This window comes from Sparus aurata, chromosome 7, assembly GCF_900880675.1.
Source record: "Sparus aurata chromosome 7, fSpaAur1.1, whole genome shotgun sequence".
Classification (NCBI taxonomy): Eukaryota; Metazoa; Chordata; class Actinopteri; order Spariformes; family Sparidae; genus Sparus; species Sparus aurata.
In genome coordinates this window covers 443,569-466,309 of record NC_044193.1, presented here as the reverse complement: position 1 = coordinate 466,309, position 22,741 = coordinate 443,569, and the positions used below count along the sequence as shown (strand labels likewise).

Here is a 22,741-nt window from a genome sequence, read left to right as displayed (position 1 = left end):
TGGACCTGTCAGCTTCCTGTTTCATAATGACTTCCTGTCTCATTCAGCATGAACACAGATTCAACCAATCACAGACTTAATGAACTTTAAAAATACCAATCAAGTATTTTTAATATTTCTTCTAATGAATCAACAAGTTTCAGATCAGAAGAGAGCAAAGTATGAATACTGTTGCTGTGTCATAGTGGAGCCTCTTACTGAATAAAGGATCTCTGGTCAGGACGACACAGAGAAACAAATCAAAACATAAAACTTTATCAATCGTCAACATGATGTCAGACTGATGATGATGATGTCACAGAGCTGAAGCTCACCTTACTTCTGTTACTGACCTTTGAGCTCTCTCTCTCTCTCAGTCTCTGCCAGCAGCTCGCGGCAGTGGGCGTGGCCTGGATGCATCAGTGGGCGGGGTCAGGCGCCAGCGCAGGGAGCTCCGTAACCTGCTGCCTTATGAGGACCAGATGATGTCATATCCCACCACTCAGGGAGGGGGCGGGGTCAATGACCTGTACTACCAATCAGACGACTGGAGGGGGCGGGGTTTGGATCAGGCCCTGCAACGATTGGTGGAGAGGGACCAGAGACGGGAGCAGGAAGAACAGCAGCGAGAAGGTTGGATTTACTCGACCAATCATGTCGCAGCTTTGTATAAAAAGACTTTGGGGTTTTTCTTAACATGTTCGGACTTTTACTGATATTTTATATTTTATACACTGTAACTGTTGTTTACTTCACAGCCTACCTGGCTGCCCTGCTCCGCCTCCTGAACGAGGCTGAGAGCGCGGGATTGGTCGGACCAGGGGACGTGGAGTTGGTGGAGGAAGAGGAGGAGGATGAGGAGGATGATCAGGGGCCACCAGGGGACTTCCAAGGCCCGGCCCCCCCAGACTACGATGAGACGGGCCGGGGCATGAACATGGGGCGGCCCCGGGCCGCCTGGTGGGGCCTCCTGGAGCCCAAGCTGGCTCAGGCCCTGCTGGACAGGTAATCACACCTTCCTCTTTGTGTTCACATCGGAGTGAAGGAGTTATTGAAAACAAGCTGTGACGTGTGATTGTCAGGATGGAGCCTCAGGTGGCTCAGACGCTGCTGCAGAGAGCCAGACAGGCTGGACGGGTATCCTCAGGACCGACCCGAGGAGGAGACAGAGGAGGAGACAGAGGAGATGAGGAAGCTCTGAGGTAATCCAACATCCACACACACTGTCACACACACCAAACCATTCCATTTTTAAATGTTTTGACAGTCTCTGCTCCTCCTCCTCCTCTTCCTCCTTCTTTTTCTTCACTTCTCCTCCTCAGGCGTCTGGTTGCTAGGTTACTATCCAGCATCGGCCCTAACAACGCCCTGGTGATGTCCTCTGGTCGCCGAGCTAGGAGGGACCTGCCTGTCATACCTGTTAGCTCCACCCACAGGAGAACCCGCCGCTCCCTTGACGATATGACTCCTCCATCGCCTAGCAACGACCCCCCTCTGCTTCGAGTTAAGAGGCTGGAGGGGGAGGAGGACGAGGAGGAGGAGGAGGAAGAGGAAAAGCTCTTGGCCCCTGCTGCTGAGCTGCAGATGATGAAACGCATCAATACCATGGCAACCGCCGCCATGGAAGAACTGAATCATGGGAGTCGTAGGCGCCGGAGGAGAGCTGTCCTGGACTACGACCCCCAAATACTGATTGATCAGATAGTGGAGTACATGAGGGAGTAAGAGGAGGAAGAGAGGAGAGGAGAGGAGAGGAGGAGGAGGTGTATTTTGTGTTTCGGGATGATTATTTTACTTCCAGTCTGTTTTTTTGTTCTTTTGCTGCTTTTGGTGAAAATGTTTCTGTTCAGTCGTTATTTGCTGAAAAGATATGAAGACATAATGAAGACATGATGAAGACATGATGAAGACATAAAGACGTGATGAAGACGTGATGAAGACACACTTCAGTCTATGAAAACCTTCACATTTCCTGCACAGAACAACATAATGTATCTGAGTATTAAATTATTATTCATCATGACAAATAATATTTATTAATATTAATTTGAGTTTAGTTTTTCTTCCAGAGCTTTGTCTGTAAACTGAGTGTGTGTCTCCAACACTACAGTACCCACAATCCTCAGCAGCGCTTCAGTGCACATTTGATTCAGTTCTTAAAGATCAACCTTTGACTTCACCCAGCTGAAAGCTACCCGGCAACAGAGTCTGGAGCGCTCTGATTGGTTGTTTGGGACAGTGATGGCTTCTGGGCCTTGAAGTCAAAATGTTAAAGATTTATTATTAAAAGCAGCTTCAAACTGACTCCTCCCTCCACACTGACTCCTCCCTCCCTCTGTCCGTCAGTCAGTGTGAATGCCTCTTTGGAAAAGACAGACGGACAGACAGTAACCTTGGCAACAGCTCATCAGCTCTGTGATTGGTTCGTTCCTGTTGTGTTCACGTGGTTCAACTTGTGTGCTGCAGCTCTGTCAGTATGTCTTTATTTCTGTCTCACTCTAAATTAAAGTCTGTATCACTTCCGTCTGCTGTCATTCACTGAAAACGAGAAGCTTCTGACCAGACGATCAGCAGATCAATTTAATCATTCAGACATGTATAAAGACACAATCCGGCTCGGCTGAAGGTCCATACAGGAGGTGCTGTTGGTTACACCACATGCTCTTCATCGGACCTGAGGACAGGATGTGAAGCTCCTGACTATGGAGCGCCGATAGTAAAGTTGCGCATGCTAAAATAAAGAGCAACTGTTCACCACATTTAGCAACAAACCACATTTAAAAAATGTATGAATTTTTTTAAATATTATTTTATCAATTTAGATGCTGGCATACACAGTCTGGCCTTAGTTTTGGGTTAGACAACGCAACACATCCTGTACATTGGGTCAATGTACAGGATGTGTTGAGTTGTGGTTTCCTTGAATATACAAATAAGCAACAATAAATATTTTAGTATGATATACAGATAAAGATAAAGTAATATGACTGTAAATTATACAGAGACATATCCAAAGAATGCAGTGATATAAAAACTGAGGTCAAATTATACTCTCTAATGACTGCACAGGGGCGCCTCAGACCGCATCATTACAATATAACACACAACTGTGACAAACGTAAATACAGTCAGATGCAAAACCTATCCGCAGCACCAAACACTCAATCCGAACAGCATTATGCGTTTTGAACATGTATATGAAGGAAGACAAACATATTAACCAGCACGTGGCAACATATCTTATATAAACAATTCTTGTGTGCGAGAGCATGCATCACAACATGGCGGCTGATCAGGATCTACACAAAGTATGTTAGAAAACTGAATGTACAACAAATAACTGATGCAAACTCACTTTGTACTCACGCACAACAAAAACAAGGCGACAACGTGGACAGCCATGGTCCGGCTCTGCTCAGCGCTGTTACAACTGAAGAGGATGTGCACAGCACTCAACAGGCAACTTAGCTGACTTTGGGGCTGTTCGGGACGCTCGGCTCTTCCCGGTGACGATCGGCACTTCACGTACACAGCAGAGCGGGGAAGTTTGCACACTTTTGACAAGATTTACAGCAATATTTGTAAAATTTGTGAATTGTACTTTTCTTGTAAAAATCTATGTTAAATCTAAATATTAAATCTAAATCTAATTGTTCGAAATGCTAAATGTTAACTCTAAATGTCACGGGTGAAACTAAATATTTAGCTAATATGCAAATTCACACTGCCTGTCATCGGAAGTACCAAAACATTGTGGCGAACGATCGCTATCCGCAGTCTCTTTCGGGTAGCCAGACAGAGAGATTGTGCTCCACTGTTGGTCACATCTACTCACCGCGCTCTTATGTTGCCTGCCAGTATGTCCAGCGACTTAGCTGGAAACATTGGAAGGGCCATTTTGGAGGCAATACAAAGTCTCAGCAATGCGTCTGCAACAACAGCAGCAGTGACAGCTCCAGCATCCACCACAGAGCCGCCACAGCACTCGGTAAGTTCATTTTCAAACTTGAAAAGTAATGTTAGCATAAAACTGGCTAACATTAGCCCAGGAGACTTAATCATTGCTAGGTTATGTAGCAAGTTCAACATCATTTGGGTGGTTTTTCCGATAGACTGTAGAGACTGCTGGACATCGAACCACACACTGAACAAAATGTACTATTTTTAATTTTGCTAATTTAGATTTAGATTTAACGTTTAGGTTCAGATTTAGATTTAACATTTAGCTTTAGATTTAAATTTAGATTTAACATTGAGATTTAACATTGTGATGTAGATTTAGATTTAACATTGAGATTTAACATTTAGATTTAGATTTAAATTTAGATTTAACATTGAGATTTAACATTGCGATGTAGATTTTGATTTAACATTTAGATTTAACATTGAGATTTAACATTTAGATTTAGATTTAAATTTAGATTTAATATTGAGATTTAACATTGCGATGTAGATTTAGATTTAACATTTAGATTCAACATTTAGATTTAAATTTAGATTTAACATTGCGATGTAGATTAAGATTTAACATTGAGATGTAGAGTAAACATTGAGAGTAAACATTGAGATTTAACATTTATATTTAGATTTAACATTAAGATTTAACATTGAGATTTAGATTTAACATCTAGATTAAACATTTAGGTTTAGATTTAAAATTGAGATTTAAATTTAACATTTAGATTTAACATTTAGGTTTAGACTTAAAATTGAGATTTCAATTTTACATTTAGATTTAACATTGAGATTCAGATTTAACATTTGGATTTAACATTTAGATTTAGATTTAACATTTAGATTTAGATTTAACATTTAGATTGAACATTTAAATTGAACATTTAGATTTAACATTGAGATTTAACATTGCCATGTAGATCAAAATTTTACATTGAGATTTAACATTGCTATTTAGATTTAGATTTAACATTTAGATTTAACTTTTAGATTTAGATTTAACATTTAGATTTAGATTCAACTTTTGGATTTAACATTTTGATTCAGATTTAACATTTAGATTTAGATTAAACATTGAGGCTTAGTATTGTGATTAACATATAGATTTAACATTGAGATTTAGCATTTAGATTTAAAATGTACATTTAATATTTAGATTGAACATTTACATTTAACATTTAGATTTAGATCAACATTAAGATTTAACATTAAGATCTAACATTGCGATTTAGATTTAGATTAAACGTTGAGATTTAACATTGCATTCAGATTTAGATTAATATTTAGATTAAACGTTGAGATTTAACATTGCATTTAAAATTTAGATTGAACATTTACATTTAACATTTAGATTTAGATCAACATTAAGATTTAACATTGCGATTTAGATTTAGATTAAATGTTGAGATTTAACATTGCAATTTAGATTTAGATTTAACATTTAGATTTAACTTTTAGATTTAGATTTAACATTTACATTTAGATTTAACGTTTGGATTTAACATTTTGATTCAGATTTAACATTTAGATTTAGATTAAACATTGAGGTTTAGTATTGTGATTAAGATATAGATTTAACATTGAGATTTAGCATTTAGATTTAAAATGTACATTTAATATTTAGATTGAACATTTACATTTAACATTTAGATTTAGATCAACATTAAGATTTAACATTAAGATTTAACATTGCGATTTAGATTTAGATTAAACGTTGAGATTTAACATTGCATTCAGATTTAGATTAATATTTAGATTAAACGTTGAGATTTAACATTGCATTCAGATTTAGATTAATATTTAGATTTAACATTTAGATTTAGATTTCACATTTAGATTTAGATTTCACATTTAGATTTAGATTTAACATTTAAATTTAACATTTAGATTCAACATTGAGATTTAACATTTAGATTTAACATTAAGATTTAACATTGAGATTTAGACTTAACATTTAGATTTAGATTTAACATTGAGAGTTAACATTGCGATTCAGATTCAGATTTAACATTAAGATTTAACATTGCGATTTAGATTTAGATTAAACGTTGAGATTTAACATTGCATTCAGATTTAGATTAATATTTAGATTTAACATTTAGATTTAGATTTCACATTTAGATTTAGATTTAACATTTAAATTTAACATTTAGATTCAACATTGAGATTTAACATTTAGATTTAACATTAAGATTTAACATTGAGATTTAGATTTAACATTTAGATTTAGATTTAACATTGAGAGTTAACATTGCGATTCAGATTTAGATTTAACATTGAGATTTAACATTGCGATTTAGATTTAGATTTAACATTGAGATTTAACATTGATATTTAGATTTAACATTTAGATTTAACATTGAGATTTAACATTAAGATTTAACATTGAGATTTAACATTTAGATTTAGATTTAATATTTAGATTTAACATTGAGGTTTAACATGAAGATTTAATTTAACATTTAGATTAAACACTGAGATTAAACATTGAGATTTAGATTTAACGTTTAGAATTTACATTGGGATTTAACATTAAGATTTAAAATTGAGATTTCGATCAAACATTTAGATTTAACATGAGATTTAACATTGCGATTTAGATTTAGATTTATAATTTAGATTTAACATTGCAATATAGATTTAGATTTAACATTTAGATTTAGAGTCATCACCCGGAAATCGCAATTTCTCTTGTTAAATCATGCATATTGGTGTTGGACCTCTGTTGAAACTTGCCTGAAAAGCTGGAGTTTGAAAGTGGCTTATTTTTTTCGCTTTGGCTCTTTTTCCGAACAGGAATAGCGCACAATAGTGCGTGTTCCTAAAGCACGAGATTTTGACTCTGCTCCTGTGCTGACGTTACCACAGGAGGCTACTTGCATAAGCATCGGCTCACAGCCGTCCTCAGCCAGAATTTCTGAGTGAGCACGCCGAATCTGCTTATTTCTCTGTCATTTTCACGCCATACATCGTGACCGCCAACATTAAAACTCAGGTCTTACATGTAAAACACGAGTGTGAAAAGTAAGAAGGAAAAAAAAAAGATTTTACCATTCAGAGACATCCTGCTGTAAACGTGTCTCTTCACCGTCTCTGCCTCTTCACTCTCCCGTTTGGTTTCCGACTCCGGCTCGTACATAAATGCCTGAATTCCGTAAGGTTCGTCATTTAGTGTGTGCGCCATGACAGGGGGCTGTTTATGTTGTGGAGTCTGTGTGTGCATGCAGGCTAGCCCCCCATTCCGGCTCTGTCCTTCCTGCGGCCAATCAACGCAAGCCTCATTACATATTAATACAATGCACATCCGGATCGGTCAAAACCTCACGCATAATCTCGCATGAGAAAGTCGCGGTATGAAAAAGTGTCAGAACAAGCTCTATGTTTTTTTTTTTTAATAAGTTTTAATAATTGATCCAAAGCGATCCAAGAGGGACTGGATATGTAAAAAACCAGGTGATGACTCCTTTAACATTGAGATTTAACATTGCGATTTAGATTTAGATTTAACATTTAGAATTAGATTCAGATCTAACATTTAGATTTAACATTTAGATTTAGCATCTAGATTCAACATTAAGATTTAGATTTAGATTTAACATTTAGATTCAACATTAAGATTTAGATTTAATGTTGAGATTTAACATTTAGATTTAAGATTGAGATTTAACGTTAAGATTTAAGATTGAGATTTAACGTTAAGATTTAAGATTGAGATTTAACATTTAGATTTAGATTTAACATTGAGATTTAACAATGAGATTTAGATTTAGCATTTAGATTTAATATTTGGATTTAGATTTAACATTAGTTTTAGATTTAACATTTAGATTTAGATTTAACATTAGTTTTAGATTTAACATTTAGATTTAGATTTAACATTAGTTTAAGATTTAACATTTAGATTTAGCATTTAGATTTAACATTTAGATTTAGATTTAACATTGAGATTTAACATTTAGATTTAGATTTAACTTTTAGATTTAGATTTAACTGACCAGAGAAATAGCTCATCTGGCCAGACTCATCAGTTTCACCATGAACAGGTGAGGTCACCTGGGCACGTGACCTGCTGAGGTCAATTGGTCACCTGCTCCGTCTCTGACGGTCTCATTAAATCTGTGTCATAAAAACCCACAAACATAATATAAACATACATATTGTTAATGTTTATGTTCCTGTACAGTTTGTATGCACTGACATGCATGAAACATTCTGTAAAGACAAACAACAACAACAACAACAACAACAACAACAATAACAACAACAACCTGCTCACAAACACTGTTCTATAAAATGATCCCACTACAAAATAAGTCTCTTCTCTGTATGGACAATCAGGGACAATCTTCATGCCAAATGTTAGGCTTCACATTGATTCACAGTAACCATGGCAACATGTTTTCATTCATAAATGCTGCTGTTTACAATGCTTTCAATCAGTTACATCATTTATTTATTCATTAAACATTTCAATGAACCCCAATACTTTGACAAACGTCCTGTAAATAACTCCACATGATCTGAGAGATCCTCAGAGTCCACCTGTGTCCACCTGTGTGTCAACACACTGTTCAGGTCACTCAGTTGTGTTTAACGTTAGTGGGAACATTTGGATTGATTGTTTACATCTGGAAATGTAAAGATCACCATATATGGAGATACGTGGTTTGAACTGGACAGTGACATCATCTGACATTGGGATGTTGATAGAAGGTGGTTCTGTAAGGTCCAATCAGAAGGCTCTGAACACGAAACTGTATCTAGCAGTCACTGTCTGAGGCAACGCTGTCGCATCAACAACAAACACTGAACCAAAAACTGAACCATCTACTTTATTTTGTGCTGCAGAGGTCAAAACTCATGCTGACAGGAAACTGAGTTCAGTTGGATCCTCTTGTTCTGCAGCTGATCAGAATCAGGATTACTAATGTACTTTTACACTGATGACATCAGAACACAGTTTGTTTTCTTAACCTGACATTTGCTGTGTTTTTCCTAGCTTAGCACACGGTTAGCTAACAGGTTTATCCATCCTGTAGTCAGCTGGGTTTGTTCTGACTTTACTGGAAAGCTAATTCCAAGCTAACCCATCCTAAAAGCTATATATAAGCTAATTTGATACTTACTAATAAGCTACTGACACTCAAGCAAACTGTGAGATAACTACACCTAAGCTAACTTTTAGCAGACTTGACCTGAAGCTAACTCTAAGAAGACCTACCAGCTAAATCTGAGCTAAAAACACCTCAAACTTGTTCTAGGAAAACTAGACTTGAAGTTAAGATAACTGGACCCAGGTGCTAATTGGACCTTATGACAACTCTAAGCTAACTGCATATGAAATTAAAGTATTGTGTGTTCTGTTGGTTAGTTACAAGATGAAGTTGCTCCTCTTCTTCTCTTCTTCTTTACTTTTTCAGTTGTGTCCACTCTTCCTTTACATAGTTGTGGGAAGATGTTCAGGATGTCCTTCCCCAATACACACACACACACACACACACACACACACACACACATAACTTCATATCAGACAAGATCAGTCCAGTCACATGACAGAACCACACTACGTAACCATGCTGGAGCTGCAGAGAGACTGTGACTCGTGTCCAGACCTCCACAGACCAGCACAGACCTGCACTGGGGGACAAAATGAAACAGACAGCAGTCTGTTTCTTAATGCAGAGCTGATAAACATGTCGACATGTCTGAGGTGAGACAACGTGCTCTGAGCTTCACTTTCTCTTGCTTTTCTTTCCTTATTCTTCCTACTTCTCTTCATCCTCTTCCTCCTCGCTGTGACAACATTAAGGTGGATACGGTTGCCCGGTGACCAGGTGATGGTGAGAAGAGAGGAGGGGGAAGGCTCCTTCTCCTGCTTCAGTTGATGTTCCTCCCCTTCTGGTGATGCTGGAACAACAAGAAAGGAAACATTGTAAGTCTGAGTGAGATCTTGAAGGGACAAAGTGACAGTAGAAGAAGAACAGACTCACCTGGTGCCTCTACGCTGACATCAGCAGGCCTGTGGTCACTGCACAAACACAGTGTGGTTATTAGTGTCATGCCACTGCTGCGTCACAACAGGAGTATCAGAGGATGACTGGACCTGAAGCTAACACTTTGCTAACATGACTCAAAAGCTAGGCCAAGACCTAAAAGCCTAAAGTAAACCAACTCCAAGCTAACTGTACCTAAAGCTAACTCTATGCTAACTAGGCCCCCCAGATGCACCATCCTCACCCTCCTTAGCGTCTGGCGGCAGCAGGGCGTCCTGTCTGTTGGCGAGGACAAATGCCAACGTAGCCAAGATGGCAGCGTCCAGGACCCCCAGGATGGCCAGGATGTAGGCCCAGTGCACGGAACAGTTACCTGGAGAGAAACTGCCCACCTGGAGAGAGAACCACAGGTGACTTGGACCTTTAGTGAAGTACTTAAAATGAGGTAAAGTATCCAAGTACTTCTTCCTCCACTGGTATCACAGACACTCGCCATATTAACACTCACAGAGTCTCCACACAGAGCTCTCATCTCTGGACTCTCCCACGAGTCTGGAAACAGAAGACAGGCCAGCGCCAGACAGAAACCTGAGGAGACAGACAGACAGGCAGACAGACTCATCAAAAAACCACATCTTTTTAATCTTCAAACCACTGTGATCACATCAAATAAATGTAAGATTTATGTTTTAAAAATCAGCTGCTCTAACGACCACGTGACCCGGTGACCCGGCTGACCTGCAGTGAGCTGCAGCCACGCACAGATCTTGTAGACGGTCGCAGCGCTGCAGAACCTGAAGAGACAGAGACAGAGGACACTGGTCCACACCGCCCACAGAGACACTCCCACCAACACTGCCACCGACTGGAAGGACGGCAGAGGAGACAGACTGGACAGACCGCCACGACAGTCTGGGACCGGCCAGTCCGACTCCACACACACCTGACAACACACGCACATGCACACTAAGTTTCGATCCATCTGCCAAAGATTACTAAACCCTGCTGGAAAAACCAGCATAGACCAGCATGATTTCCATGCTGGTCTATGCTTGTTAATGCTGGTTTGGTGCTGGTTTAGCTGGTGGACCAGCATGATGAAGCTGGTCCACCAGCAAGGTCCCATTAATTATGCTGGCCCACCAGCATAGTCTTGCTGGTGATGTTGCTGATGAAGCTGGTGACCAGCACCAGCACCAGCACCAGCACCGGACCTGTGCCTGAGTCCTGTTCAATCAGCATGTTGATCTGCCACACCTGTCAGGTGGACGGCTTATCTTATTGGATTTTAACAAATGCTGCTCAAAATCTGAAAGAAGAAGAATTATTTTGTGCACATAAAAAAGAAAAACATCATAGAATTGTTAACTTCAACTTGTGAGAGAAATGGGAGCAAAAAACAAAGTGTTGCATTTATATTTTGTATATTTCGTACAGTTTTTTGTTTCAGGTTTCCTCAAACGAGCCCAAAATCTTGCAGATTTGAAGCTTGAGTTCAATAAACTTGGTGTCCTGTGACGCCCTCACTGACTCTGTGTGCTGTGTTGGACTTTCACAGCTGACTTCACTCCTCCTCATACTGCAATATGAAATAAGTTGAGACACATCATGCTGGTGACCAGCACCAAGCACCTAAACACAACATATGCTGGTCTATGCTGGTTTTTCCAGCAGGGAAGTGAATAAATGTACAGATCCATTGGTCCTGGTATGAGTCAGAAGAACCAGCATGTTGCCATAGTGACAGAGAAGCTCAGAATCAGAACACTGTGTTGATCCCTGAGGGGGAAAATATGCAAAAAAAGAAAACAAAAAAAAAACTATATCTAATAGAAATAGAATCAAAATGTTAGAAGTGTACATTCTACTAGAAACATATCTACATATATATCAGCTCCTGTAGCGGACCCATCTCTGACACCAACAGGGTCATGATATAATGCTAACAGAGCTAGGCTAACATGTCCCAGGTCATGATATTCATGCTAACAGAGTGATGCTAAAGCTAACAGGTCATGACATCATTTAAACAGAGTGATGCTTCTGTCAAAGGTGCTCCTCACCTCAAACAGACCAAGGGTGCCGCTGGGCGGGGCCGGTCCCGCCCCCTGGTGGCGGGTGTCTGCGGTGCCGATCCAGGACGGCTGCACCAGGACCACCACCTGGATGATGGCGAAGCAGAGCGAACAGACGGCCCAGAGGACACCGACCGCCCGGGCACTGCGGACAAACTCTGTCTGGTAGAGGCGAGACAGGTCGGCGAGGGCGGGAGACACCGACATGACTGAGAGAGACAGACAGACAGAGAGAGAGAGACAGACAGGCAGAGAGACAGACAGAGAGAGAGACAGACAGACAGAGAGACAGACAGACAGAGAGGGACAGAGAGAGACAGGCAGAGAGACAGACAGACAGAGAGGGACAGAGAGAGACAGGCAGAGAGACAGAGACAGATCTCCTCAACAAACTACAAACTCTAGAATCAGTGGTTAAAGACAGTCATAACTCTTTAGATCAGGGGTTCTTAACCTTTTCGACCTTAAGGCCCAATTTTTTCAGTGCAGAGTGGCCCGGGCCCATTAAATATTAACACTGTATATGCAGTGGGGAAGCTACTTTGCAAGCGTAGCTTGTAAAACTACATGTAGTTCAGCCTGGCTGTAGTTTTAACAAACTGCATTTCTACTCCTGGAGAGATGTGGTTTGTAAAACTACTGCTAAAAAAACTTATACTCATTATACTCATTTAAATCAGCGTTAAATAAATCAACATATGGTGTATATGAAACAAAACATAATAGCCTACAAAAAATTCACATACAAATATGCCTCTCAACTCAAGTTTTATTTTTTAAAGAACAAAAGCTGACATTTTTGGTCAACATCACAGGAACTTCAGAGGCTCTAACACTTCGGCAGTAGAACTAGATGTCACATGAGCAGTCTCTCAAAGTTTTTATCAGACAGCCGGATCCGTTTGGCACTATAAACATCTTTACCAACACTAAAAAGCCGCTCACATGCTGCACTGGCTGGGACACCAGTGTTGAATTTCTTCAAAGAAAAATAAAATAAAATGTATATTATATAGATCTTTTTTTTTATAAAATATATATATATATATCTCATGTTATTGGCCAAATTGTAGTTTGTAAATTGAGTGGTTAAACTACAAAAAATTACCCAAAAAGTAGTTGAATTACTTGACGCAGCACGAAATATGAATGTAGTTTAACTACCAGCAAGTTACAGCAAATTGTAGTAAAGCTGTGTAGTTCAACTACATGTAGTTTAAGTCTCCCCAACACTGCGTATAGGTTTAATTGATCTCACTCTTGGTTTGATTTGTATTCAATAATAAGTCAAATCCACTTACAGTTTAACATGGTAATACGTTAATAAAGTTGAATAAATAATACAATTACGTGATTATGCGTGATAACCACAAAGATTTTTAATGAACTTCTGTCAACATATTGTGGGCATGGGCAGAAGAAAGTTTCACAGAACAGTTTCTTAATTTTGACACAGGTCCCGAACTGTCAACGCGGTAACGTACAGTGACCACAGTTTAACTCATCCCTACAACAGGAACGTTTCATGCATATAACCACCCGCCCTATCATACTATCATGCTGGTATGTAACGCTGTTACTGTGATGATGAATGACACTTAAATATTGAATCTGTGTCTATAATAACCACACCCTGACATGTAAATGTGACATCTGTCTTGATTCATTTAATTTAACTTAAAATTTGGACAACTGACTGCATAATATATGAATCAGAAACAGAAATGCTTTACAGCAGCTCCCATTCAAAGTCAAGAATATGCAGAAAAATAGTAGTAGTAGTAATAATAATAACAATAATAATAAACTATATATATATATATGCTGCATATTTATAATAGAAGCCTACTGCAACTGTACGTTTTTTTTACCATTAAATGTTATTTTATACATGATCATATTTTATAATGTTCTGTCATGGAGTACATCACTTCACTGCAAACAGAAAAGAGAGCTGCTCACTGCCAGTTGCAGCTTCTTATCGTGATCTGCAGTCTCTGTTAATTTTTTGTCATGATTGTTATTATTAGTACTTAGATTATCAAAAATCACAGTTACATGTCAGGATGTGGTTATTATAGACAGATTCAATATTTAACTGTCATGTATCATCACAGTAACAGCGTTACATACATTAGCAGCTGTAAACACATAAACACATTATAAAACACATCATGTGGTCCTCTTTAAACGCGGGGTGCAGGTGGATATTTTGGTAAATAACTGCCGGTTCCAAATAAATGCCGAGTCTAATTTATTTAAAAAAAAAAAAAAAAAAAAAAAAAAAAAAAAACATCAAGGAAGAAGACGTGACCACTGACGCTGCACGATTTTTTTCTTCGCCTTTTTCACGTAGCAGTCATCACACTGATGATCGCCATGACTCCGGTGCAGCAAACTTTCTGTTTTAAAATATGCAGAGGAAAACTCGGGAGAAGCAGCTGCTAGATGTTTCTCTGTCGACCCCGAGAGAGTGAGAGACTGGCGAAAGAATAAAACATCTTCAGCGTCTGTCTGAGGAGACAGCAACAGGACCAGGCTGCCTGCTGGAGGGAGGAAGAAGTCTAGAGAGGAGCCTGAGATAAACATGCGGGGATGAGTTATCAGCAAACGGGCACGCCACGAGAGAGTGTCCCGCAAAATGATCAGGACGATGGAGAAACAAATGTCCGCCACCGTGAGTGACAGCAGAGATGAGGAGTTATCTGTGAGTGCTGGTTGGCTGAATCGTTTCCTCCGCCGCAACAACTTCACTGGCAGAAGACAACGATTGCCCAGAAGGATGCTGGAGAACTCACCGAGAAGCTGGAGAAGTTTGTGACATTTTCATCCCGGATTTTTGTGAGGAAGGAAATAAACGCCTGGTCTGTTAAAACCTACCGGTGGTTAATGGCGGCCTGGCGGTCCGCCGGTCCTACCCCCCCCCCCCCCCCCAAATAAAAAATGTAAAGAAACGGAGACGTTTTCTCTGAGGTAAACTCTTCATCTGAAAAGAATGTAACGCTGTTAAATAAATGTAATAGATTACAAATGTACAGTTACATTAGATCAGAAGTACATGTAGCGTCAGATGGAAAATGTGACGTCACTGTTTACAATAAACAATAAACATGTGAACGTTTGTCAACAACAGCATCAATCAGAGCGAGACAGCCAATCAGCACACACACACACACACACACACTGCAGCTACCGACGTCACATCAACACCCTGTTTACCGACCGTGTGTGTGTGTGTGTGTGTGTGTCGGATGTACAGAGACGATCAGCTGAAAGACAGAAATGACCGGAAACAAACCTGCAGCACGAGGAGCTCCACCTGTCTGTCCGTCAGTCGGTGTGTGTGTGTCTGTCTGCGTGTGTGTGTGTGTGTGTGTGTGTGTGTCTGCAGGATGAGAGGATGCAGCCGGAGGAGAGGATGGAGGGGGGCGGGGCGGGGGCAGCTCTACAGTCCCGGATGTGGAGCCTCCTCCATCCACAACAATCACATCATTCACACACACACACACACACACACACACACACGGTGGTGATGACGTCACAGCGCCTCCTGCAGGCGGACAGAGGAACCGCAGCAGATTCTGTAGATCAATAAATTAAATGTGATCATTGATGATCAGGAACAAACACACACACACTGATGATGTTCTGTGACACATTAAGTTTACTTCTGATAAAAACAAAAGAATTTAAGACACAAAATGATCCTTTATGTTTCTGAACACTGCATCATCTTCATCATCTTCATCTTGGAGACAAACAACTCTTTCACAGTAAAACTTTAACACACAGCATATTGCACACAGTCCTGCTCTTGTCTCCACCATCTAACAGTCTGTAAATCAAACACACCTCACACACGAACATGTTCGATTAAGTCACTGACGAAACCTCAAACTGAACCGGGACCAGAACTCAAAGTGATACCGAGCCATAGTTATTTATTTCTCTGAGCTCTTATTGGATGTTTCCCAGCGGACATCTTTTAAAGGAGCAGGACAAATATTTAAAACAAAACCTGACATTAATAATCAGACGGCAGGAAACACGATCCTGAAACTGAAATAAAGAAACTTGAGTTATGGAGCTGTTGTTTGTGGGTGTGGCCTCTCTGTGACATCATCACCACTCTGACCTCTTCTTCTGCTCTCAATAATCAAAACGTCTGTTTTTGTTCAGTTTGTTTCTGCTGGTGACGATGAAGATGATGATGGTGAGGAAGAAGATGATGATGAAGATGATGATGGTGAGGAAGAAGATGATGATGAAGATGATGATGGTGAGGAAGAAGATGATGATGAAGATGATGATGGTGAGGAAGAAGATGATGATGAAGATGATGGTGAAGATGATGATGGTGAGGAAGAAGATGATGATGAAGATGATGATGGTGAGGAAGAAGATGATGATGAAGATGATGATGGTGAGGAAGAAGATGATGATGAAGATGATGATGAAGATGATGAAGATGATGATGGTGAGGAAGAAGATGATGATGAAGATGATGATGGTGAGGAAGAAGATGATGATGAAGATGATGGTGAAGATGATGATGGTGAGGAAGAAGATGATGATGAAGATGATGATGAAGATGGTGATGAAGATGATGATGAAGATGATGATGAAGATGATGATGAAGATGGTGATGAAGATGATGATGAAGATGATGATGAAGATGATGGTGAAGATCAGCACCAGTATAAAGTTAAAATAAGAAAATAAAATCATCAACTCTACTTGTGAGTTTGTTTTTTGGCAGTTGAGGGCCACCGTAGAGAGACGTCACTAATTCAACTACATTTCCCACAAAGCACCACTGCTGCTGGATGCTGTATCCATGAGAACATCTTCAACAGTCCAATCACATTGAAGGACGACAGAGAGAGAAAAACATGTTGCAGGTCAAACTTCTCCTCAGCTCCTCCTCTCAGCTCCTCCTCTCAGCTCCTCCTCTCTGCTCCTCCTCTCTGCTCCTCCTCTCTGCTCCTCCTCTCTGCTCCTCCTCTCTGCTCCTCCTCTCTGCTCCTCCTCTCTGCTCCTCCTCTCTGCTCCTCCTCTCTGCTCCTCCTCTCTGCTCCTCCTCTCTGCTCCTCCTCTCTGCTCCTCCTCTCTGCTCCTCCTCTCTGCTCCTCCTCTCTGCTCCTCCTCTCTGCTCCTCCTCTCTGCTCCTCTCAGCTCCTCCTCTCAGCTCCTCTCAGCTCCTCCTCTCAGCTCCTCCTCTCAGCTCCTCTCAGCTCCTCCTCTCAGCTCCTCCTCTCAGCTCCTCTCAGCTCCTCCTCTCAGCTCCTCCTCTCAGCTCCATGGAGGGACCTCCTCTCCAAACTTGGCCCAGTGAGCAGAGTTCTTGGCCTGGAACAGCATCTGAGGAGAAACAAGAGTTCAGTTTGTTACTGAGGATCAAACTTCACTTCTGTTTATTTACACTTTACATTTTGACATTTTAGGGTCATCAAACTCTGACAGGAAGTTGTTGTAACTCAAACTTGTGGCCCAGCCGTGTAGGTCACGTGAGGTCAACCTCTGAGACGTGACCCGTGTCACTGTCAGAGTTTGATCCATTCGGTCCAATTACACGTGTAGAAGAGCCGCGACATTAAATTGTTTCATCCTCATTCAAGTTAGCCGGGCGCTACACAGGAAGTTAGCCAGCCTGGGCGGGGGTAGTCTCTAGTGCCTATGCTCTGTGGGCCGAACCCAGAAGAACCCGGGCCGGAGCAACCAGGAGTCGAACCTTTATACGTGATTGAGCAGCTTTCATAGGAATGAACGGGGCTCCGCCTCCAACGCTGCGTCCAGTGGCGACAGGTGATCAGAGTCTGAGCCTGAGGACGTGACAGCAGGGGGTCACTGGGCCACATGAGGTGTTTTTATGGTGCGGCTACTCCTCATTTACCTGAACCGCAGGTGTCACCAAAACACTCAAAAACCACCCTCAACAAACAAAAGCACTGTCAAAATCACATCTTCAAATCGAAGTGAAAGGCATCCAACCTATGAAAATACTAATATGACGGCTCGACCAACACAAGACACAACACCTCCTCAGGACAGAGTTCAGGAGACGCTGTCCAGGCCTGAGGCGGCGAACTGATGGAACGCACCTTCATCCAGCTGAGAGGTGCTGAACGAGAGAACAGAGACGGGCCTGGACTGTTCATATCTGCTCCTCTCTCTAAGCACATCTGCATATCTTGATTTCATATATTTGAGTTATTAATCCCCGTCTCTACATTTAGTTCACAAAGTCATGCAGTTACCATGGTTACTGAGATGTGAGGGTACAGATGCAGTTTTCTTTTTGTAATGCTGACTGTGAGGTTCTGAAGGAGCCTGATAGTTGTTCTGCTTGGTGTTATAGTCCAGCAGAGACTGTTGGCCCCGCTGCAGGTTCTGACCCGCAGACCGGGACCGTGTCCCAAAACACTGATCGGACACTAATGTTGGTTGAGTTCAACATTCTGTCCAGTTCTTTCTGTGCAGATCATCTGTTCCTCAGGATGCTGCTGTGATCATCAGAGCAACCTTCCATCCCGACTCAAATGTTACGTGATAAACGCTGCTGCTTCCAACTGTCAACATGCTCTTTACTTGTTTGCTTTGTTCTCCTTTTCTATTTTTATAATTATTTATTTTAATATTTTATTTTCTACTTTTTCTATCATCCTTCCCAACATGCTGTGCAAACACCACTCCACCTACACACACACACACACACACACACACACACACACACACACACACACAGATACTGTACAGTATGGTGGTGTGTGGTTTTCCCCTCTCGCAGGCAAATTCTGCATTTAATTCTGTATTCTAACTAATCTAACTTAATTGTGTATTCTCACACTGAGTACTGGGATCGCTTCAGGTTAAAAGCTTTAATGTCGACGTCCTCGAAGGTCCCATGAAGAGGAAGAACATCCTCCATCAGTTTAAAAGAGTTCTTCTGCAGGAGACCCTCCTCACTCATCAGTCAGGCAGGAGGAGGCCGGTCGCAGTTCTGATACATAGACAGGTTCATTTTTTAGCAACTAAAGTCCACAAGGACTCAGAGGGGAGATTTATTCTGGTAAATGGATCCACTGACGGTACCGAAGTCTCGCTTATGAACACATACGCTCCGAATGAGGATGAGCCTCCAGCACAGCTGAGGGGTCAAAGCTCCTGACACATCTATGGAGAGTCAGGGAAGCTGGAGATTTTACTTTTCATTCACAGACACTCGTCTTATTCTAGAATCGACCTTTTCTTTACCCCCAAACCAGAACTACACAGGACAGAAGGCATGAAGGACATGTGATCATGCTCCTCTAGCATTATGGGGGAAACAGGACACAGGCCAACAACTAAACACTGGAGACTAAATGCATCACTTTTAAACGATAAAGAATTTATGACATTTGTAACAACTGAACTAAGTGATTACCTGGATATAAACACCTCACCTGAAATATCACCTCTCACTCTATAGGACGGTGCTGAGGCGTACATTACAGGTCACACCATCTCATTTGGAAGTGCAAAATAAAAGAGAAGGGAAGCAAGACACCATAGAAAACACAATACTGCAACTGAGCGACAACATAAAGAACACCAACCCTCAATCTGCTGAACGAGCTCAAACAAGCAGGTAGAGACCTGATCGCATCACTGCTGGGAAGATCCGGGGCAATTTAAGGTTTACGGATCAAGAGTATTACGAAAATGGCAACAGGGCGAATAGACTGCTAGATTTAAGACTTAAACAACAACAATCATGGAATATAGTAGAGAAACTGAAGTCTGATAATACAACACTCATAAAACCAAATCACTGAATCTTTTGCAGAATTTTTTATCCCAATACAGAAACACTGACGATACAGAACGACCTGAATCTGCAGCAAAATATCCGGATGAACCAACTCAGGAACGGGAAATACAACAGGCAGTCTCTAAATAACAAGAGTCCTGGACCTGAGTGTCGCCTCTACTGTCTAAAGCCACGCGTTACAATCTGGAACCGCAGCACCCATATTCAACAAATTAGATCTGCTCATTTCAAAATTCATCTGGCAAGAGAGACGGCCTAGAAACAGACTGAACACACTCCAGCTGTCTAAAGCACAGGAAGGATGAAAGTCCCCAACCTGAGGTGTTATTCCTGTCGAGACAGTATGGATGCAACATTCCAGCCTTGAGAACAGGATATGTACCCGGCCTCTGCAGACTTTCTCAGATATCCCCTCAGGAGAAACTGAGCGAATGGACCAGGACGACACTGAAGATTTGGAGAAATCATCCATCAGCTTATCTAAAGCAATTTCAGCACTAAGAAATATTGGATTATAAATGATTTTGTACCCTCTGGTTCAGATGCAGGCTTCAGAAAATGGTCAGAGTATGGCCTCACCAATCGACATCAACTCCTTAAGGACAGCAGCCTCAAATCATTTGAGAGGAACTTACACTTCCTAATACAGACAAGATTTTTTTTTCTGGCATAGACACCTTTATTAAGCGGTAGACAGATTGGAAATATGGGAGAGAGAGGGGGAGGTGACATGCAGCAAAGGACCTCCAGCCAGAATCGAACCGGGGTCGGCTGCACATGTGGCATGCGCTCTAACCACTCGACCACCTGCGCACCACCGGAAATTGTTTCTAAAATGTTTCGTACACACTCCGACAAATGCTGGAGAAACTGTGGGACACAGACTGGTAACCATTCCCATACAGTGATTCCCTGTATGCACCCAGCAGGAGAGAGGAGAGGTGGAGAGAGGGACTCAGTCTTCTCTCTTTCTATCATTTTGTGCTATGGACGCTTCATATCCAGGTCGATCACACACCTGTTACAATGAAACACAATGTGGAACAGTTCCAGCTGCCAGTATCCATGCTTCTACTGTCATATTATGCTTGGCAACCATCATTGTCTCTGTCAACTAAACTTTGCAAGCGGTCTCCTTCGCTACATTCATCCAGATATACCGTCACCATTGATGCAGGTGATTACACTACTTTCAAATTAAAAGCCCCCCGCTAAGAACCCAGTTCTAAACTCCAATGGGGTGCAATGTAAAGCTCTTATTTTGAAAACAAATTCGTTGTAACTGTTCTCAGCCCAACTTCGAGCTTCACGTCATGAACATAACTTCCTTGTGGGGGCAACAAGTCACCTTCTATTTATTCAACGTGCTTAAATATGAGTCATATTTCAGAAGAGTGTCCATTTGTGCTTGTTAAGCTAACTGCTTGTTAACGGGAGTTAATAATAATCTGACAGCTGTCTGTGTGGCTGTTTATCTGCCACACATCTTAAACTTCTTCCAGATATTGAGTTCACTGTGACTCTGCTGTTGTAAACATGTTGTTCCTACTAACAGTCACAGTAGTCATTTCTTGGTTTTGTCACATGTTTAGATGTGTAGCCTGTTTTCTAGTTTGCACTTACCCTCCAATAAACAGCCTGATAATAAACCAGTGTTTCATTGCTTTTTAAGAATTGCAGCTGAATTGCATGTCTTCCAAACCTCAGTATTATGATAATGTGAATAAACTCATGTTGACAATAGTTTGTTGACACAAAATAAATGACAATTGCATATCACTCACAGCTACACTGGATACACAGCTAAGTAGTTAGCTTTCTATAAGTACTTTGTTTATTTTATATTAATTAATCTACATATTGTTATTAAGGCCTGAAAAAAAATGTGTGCACGCTATGCGCGCGCACGTACTGCCCTTTTCTGACTTTGAGCCCCTGCCCCTCTATAAACATGTGCACATCCCTGCGCCGCGCTAAACTCCGTTATTCCGTACCGTACCGCGCTGCGCTGTCTCTCAGCATACACCACCACAGAGGTAATGTTAGCGGCAGGTTTGGAGAAGGTGCAACGAGAAACTTTGAGTGTACTTGATAATGTCAGCTCAATGATTTTAACCAGCACCGGGTAGATGTCAACATGAAGCAAGCAACACTGATCACAGATTCAGGATCATCATTCGGGGTAGATGGATTTATGCCCAGTTCATAAGTAAGGACTCCGACTCTGAGTGGCGTTCCAGTGTACTTTTTATAGTAGGACGTCAGAAAATTCCTACAGTCTCGAACGCAGCATTACTATGCGGGAGGGCCACTGTGACGCGTGAAAGCTGTCGAGCTCAAGTTACTGACAGATTCACAGAGGCACAGACATGTTGGACTGTTCTAGTATTTGTGTCATCATGTGATTTTACTGTGTATGGTTGGTTGTTAATATATTTTTTGTGAAATTGTCCATAATTGTTTTAAGATTATACTTTTATAGTGTTCAATAAAAGTGTATTTTCCTAAAGCCTGAGACACCTCATATGTAAGCTAGACACACATTTCCCTGCTCAGTACTGTGCACAAATATACTGTTCTGTACTGAAGCCTTAAGAGCCGCTCTGGTGCCGGCAGACACACAGAAACCCAGCAGGGTGCACTTTGTGCTTTGTGCTTTGCTTCTGCACGCAGGCGAACACTCACCTCCACTGCTACAACTCCATCCTGGGGAAACACTGCCATATATTTTGAGCATGCCCTGAGTTGAAAACATTTTGGGAGAATGTTTTCATGAAGGATCCAAAGGTGGCGATATTGGGAGTTTCCCCAGAGGCAAAAACTCCGTCCAACAAATATTATTAACTGCAGCACTCAAATGCATCACGAGTAAGTGGCTACGCCCAACGTATGTGACGGAGAAGATTTAGGAAACTTACTGGGTGGAA

At 41.1% G+C, this 22,741-nt stretch overlaps 3 protein-coding genes across 6 annotated transcripts in view; 1 reads left to right on the top strand and 2 right to left on the bottom strand.

The window, feature by feature from the left end:
- The first annotated feature begins 324 nt into the window (after window positions 1-324).
- Window positions 325-2,501, top strand: pcsk1nl (proprotein convertase subtilisin/kexin type 1 inhibitor, like). The gene is made up of 4 exons (XM_030424226.1): window positions 325-612; window positions 738-984; window positions 1,062-1,181; window positions 1,302-2,501. Exons 1-4 carry the CDS (start codon window positions 462-464, stop codon window positions 1,702-1,704), a joined length of 921 nt encoding a protein of 306 aa, XP_030280086.1. The 5' UTR covers window positions 325-461; the 3' UTR covers window positions 1,705-2,501.
- A 5,577-nt stretch (window positions 2,502-8,078) lies between these two features.
- On the bottom strand, window positions 8,079-16,238 carry lhfpl4b (LHFPL tetraspan subfamily member 4b). Of its 2 annotated transcripts, none has more exons than XM_030423230.1 (7): window positions 14,800-16,238; window positions 11,990-12,210; window positions 10,665-10,869; window positions 10,435-10,514; window positions 10,171-10,318; window positions 9,924-9,961; window positions 8,079-9,840 (listed from the first exon to the last, which is right to left on the bottom strand). In XM_030423230.1, the coding sequence occupies exons 2-6, from the start codon at window positions 12,206-12,208 to the stop codon at window positions 9,933-9,935; spliced, it is 681 nt and encodes a 226-aa protein (XP_030279090.1). In that variant the 5' UTR covers window positions 12,209-12,210; window positions 14,800-16,238; the 3' UTR covers window positions 8,079-9,840; window positions 9,924-9,932. The 2 variants fall into 2 exon arrangements, with proteins under 2 accessions (XP_030279090.1, XP_030279089.1); XM_030423229.1 differs by having other exon boundaries at window positions 15,300-16,238.
- A 950-nt stretch (window positions 16,239-17,188) lies between these two features.
- The window catches only part of hdac6 (histone deacetylase 6), a 22,448-nt gene continuing 16,895 nt past the window's right edge, over window positions 17,189-22,741 (bottom strand). For 2 of the 3 annotated variants that reach the window (XM_030423225.1, XM_030423226.1), the window contains exon 28: window positions 17,190-17,362. In XM_030423225.1, the coding sequence (XP_030279085.1) occupies window positions 17,294-17,362 (69 nt within the window). In that variant the 3' untranslated portion in view covers window positions 17,190-17,293. Of the gene's footprint in view, window positions 17,363-22,741 lie in introns of all 3 variants that reach the window. The other variant, XM_030423228.1, reaches the window with a different exon arrangement.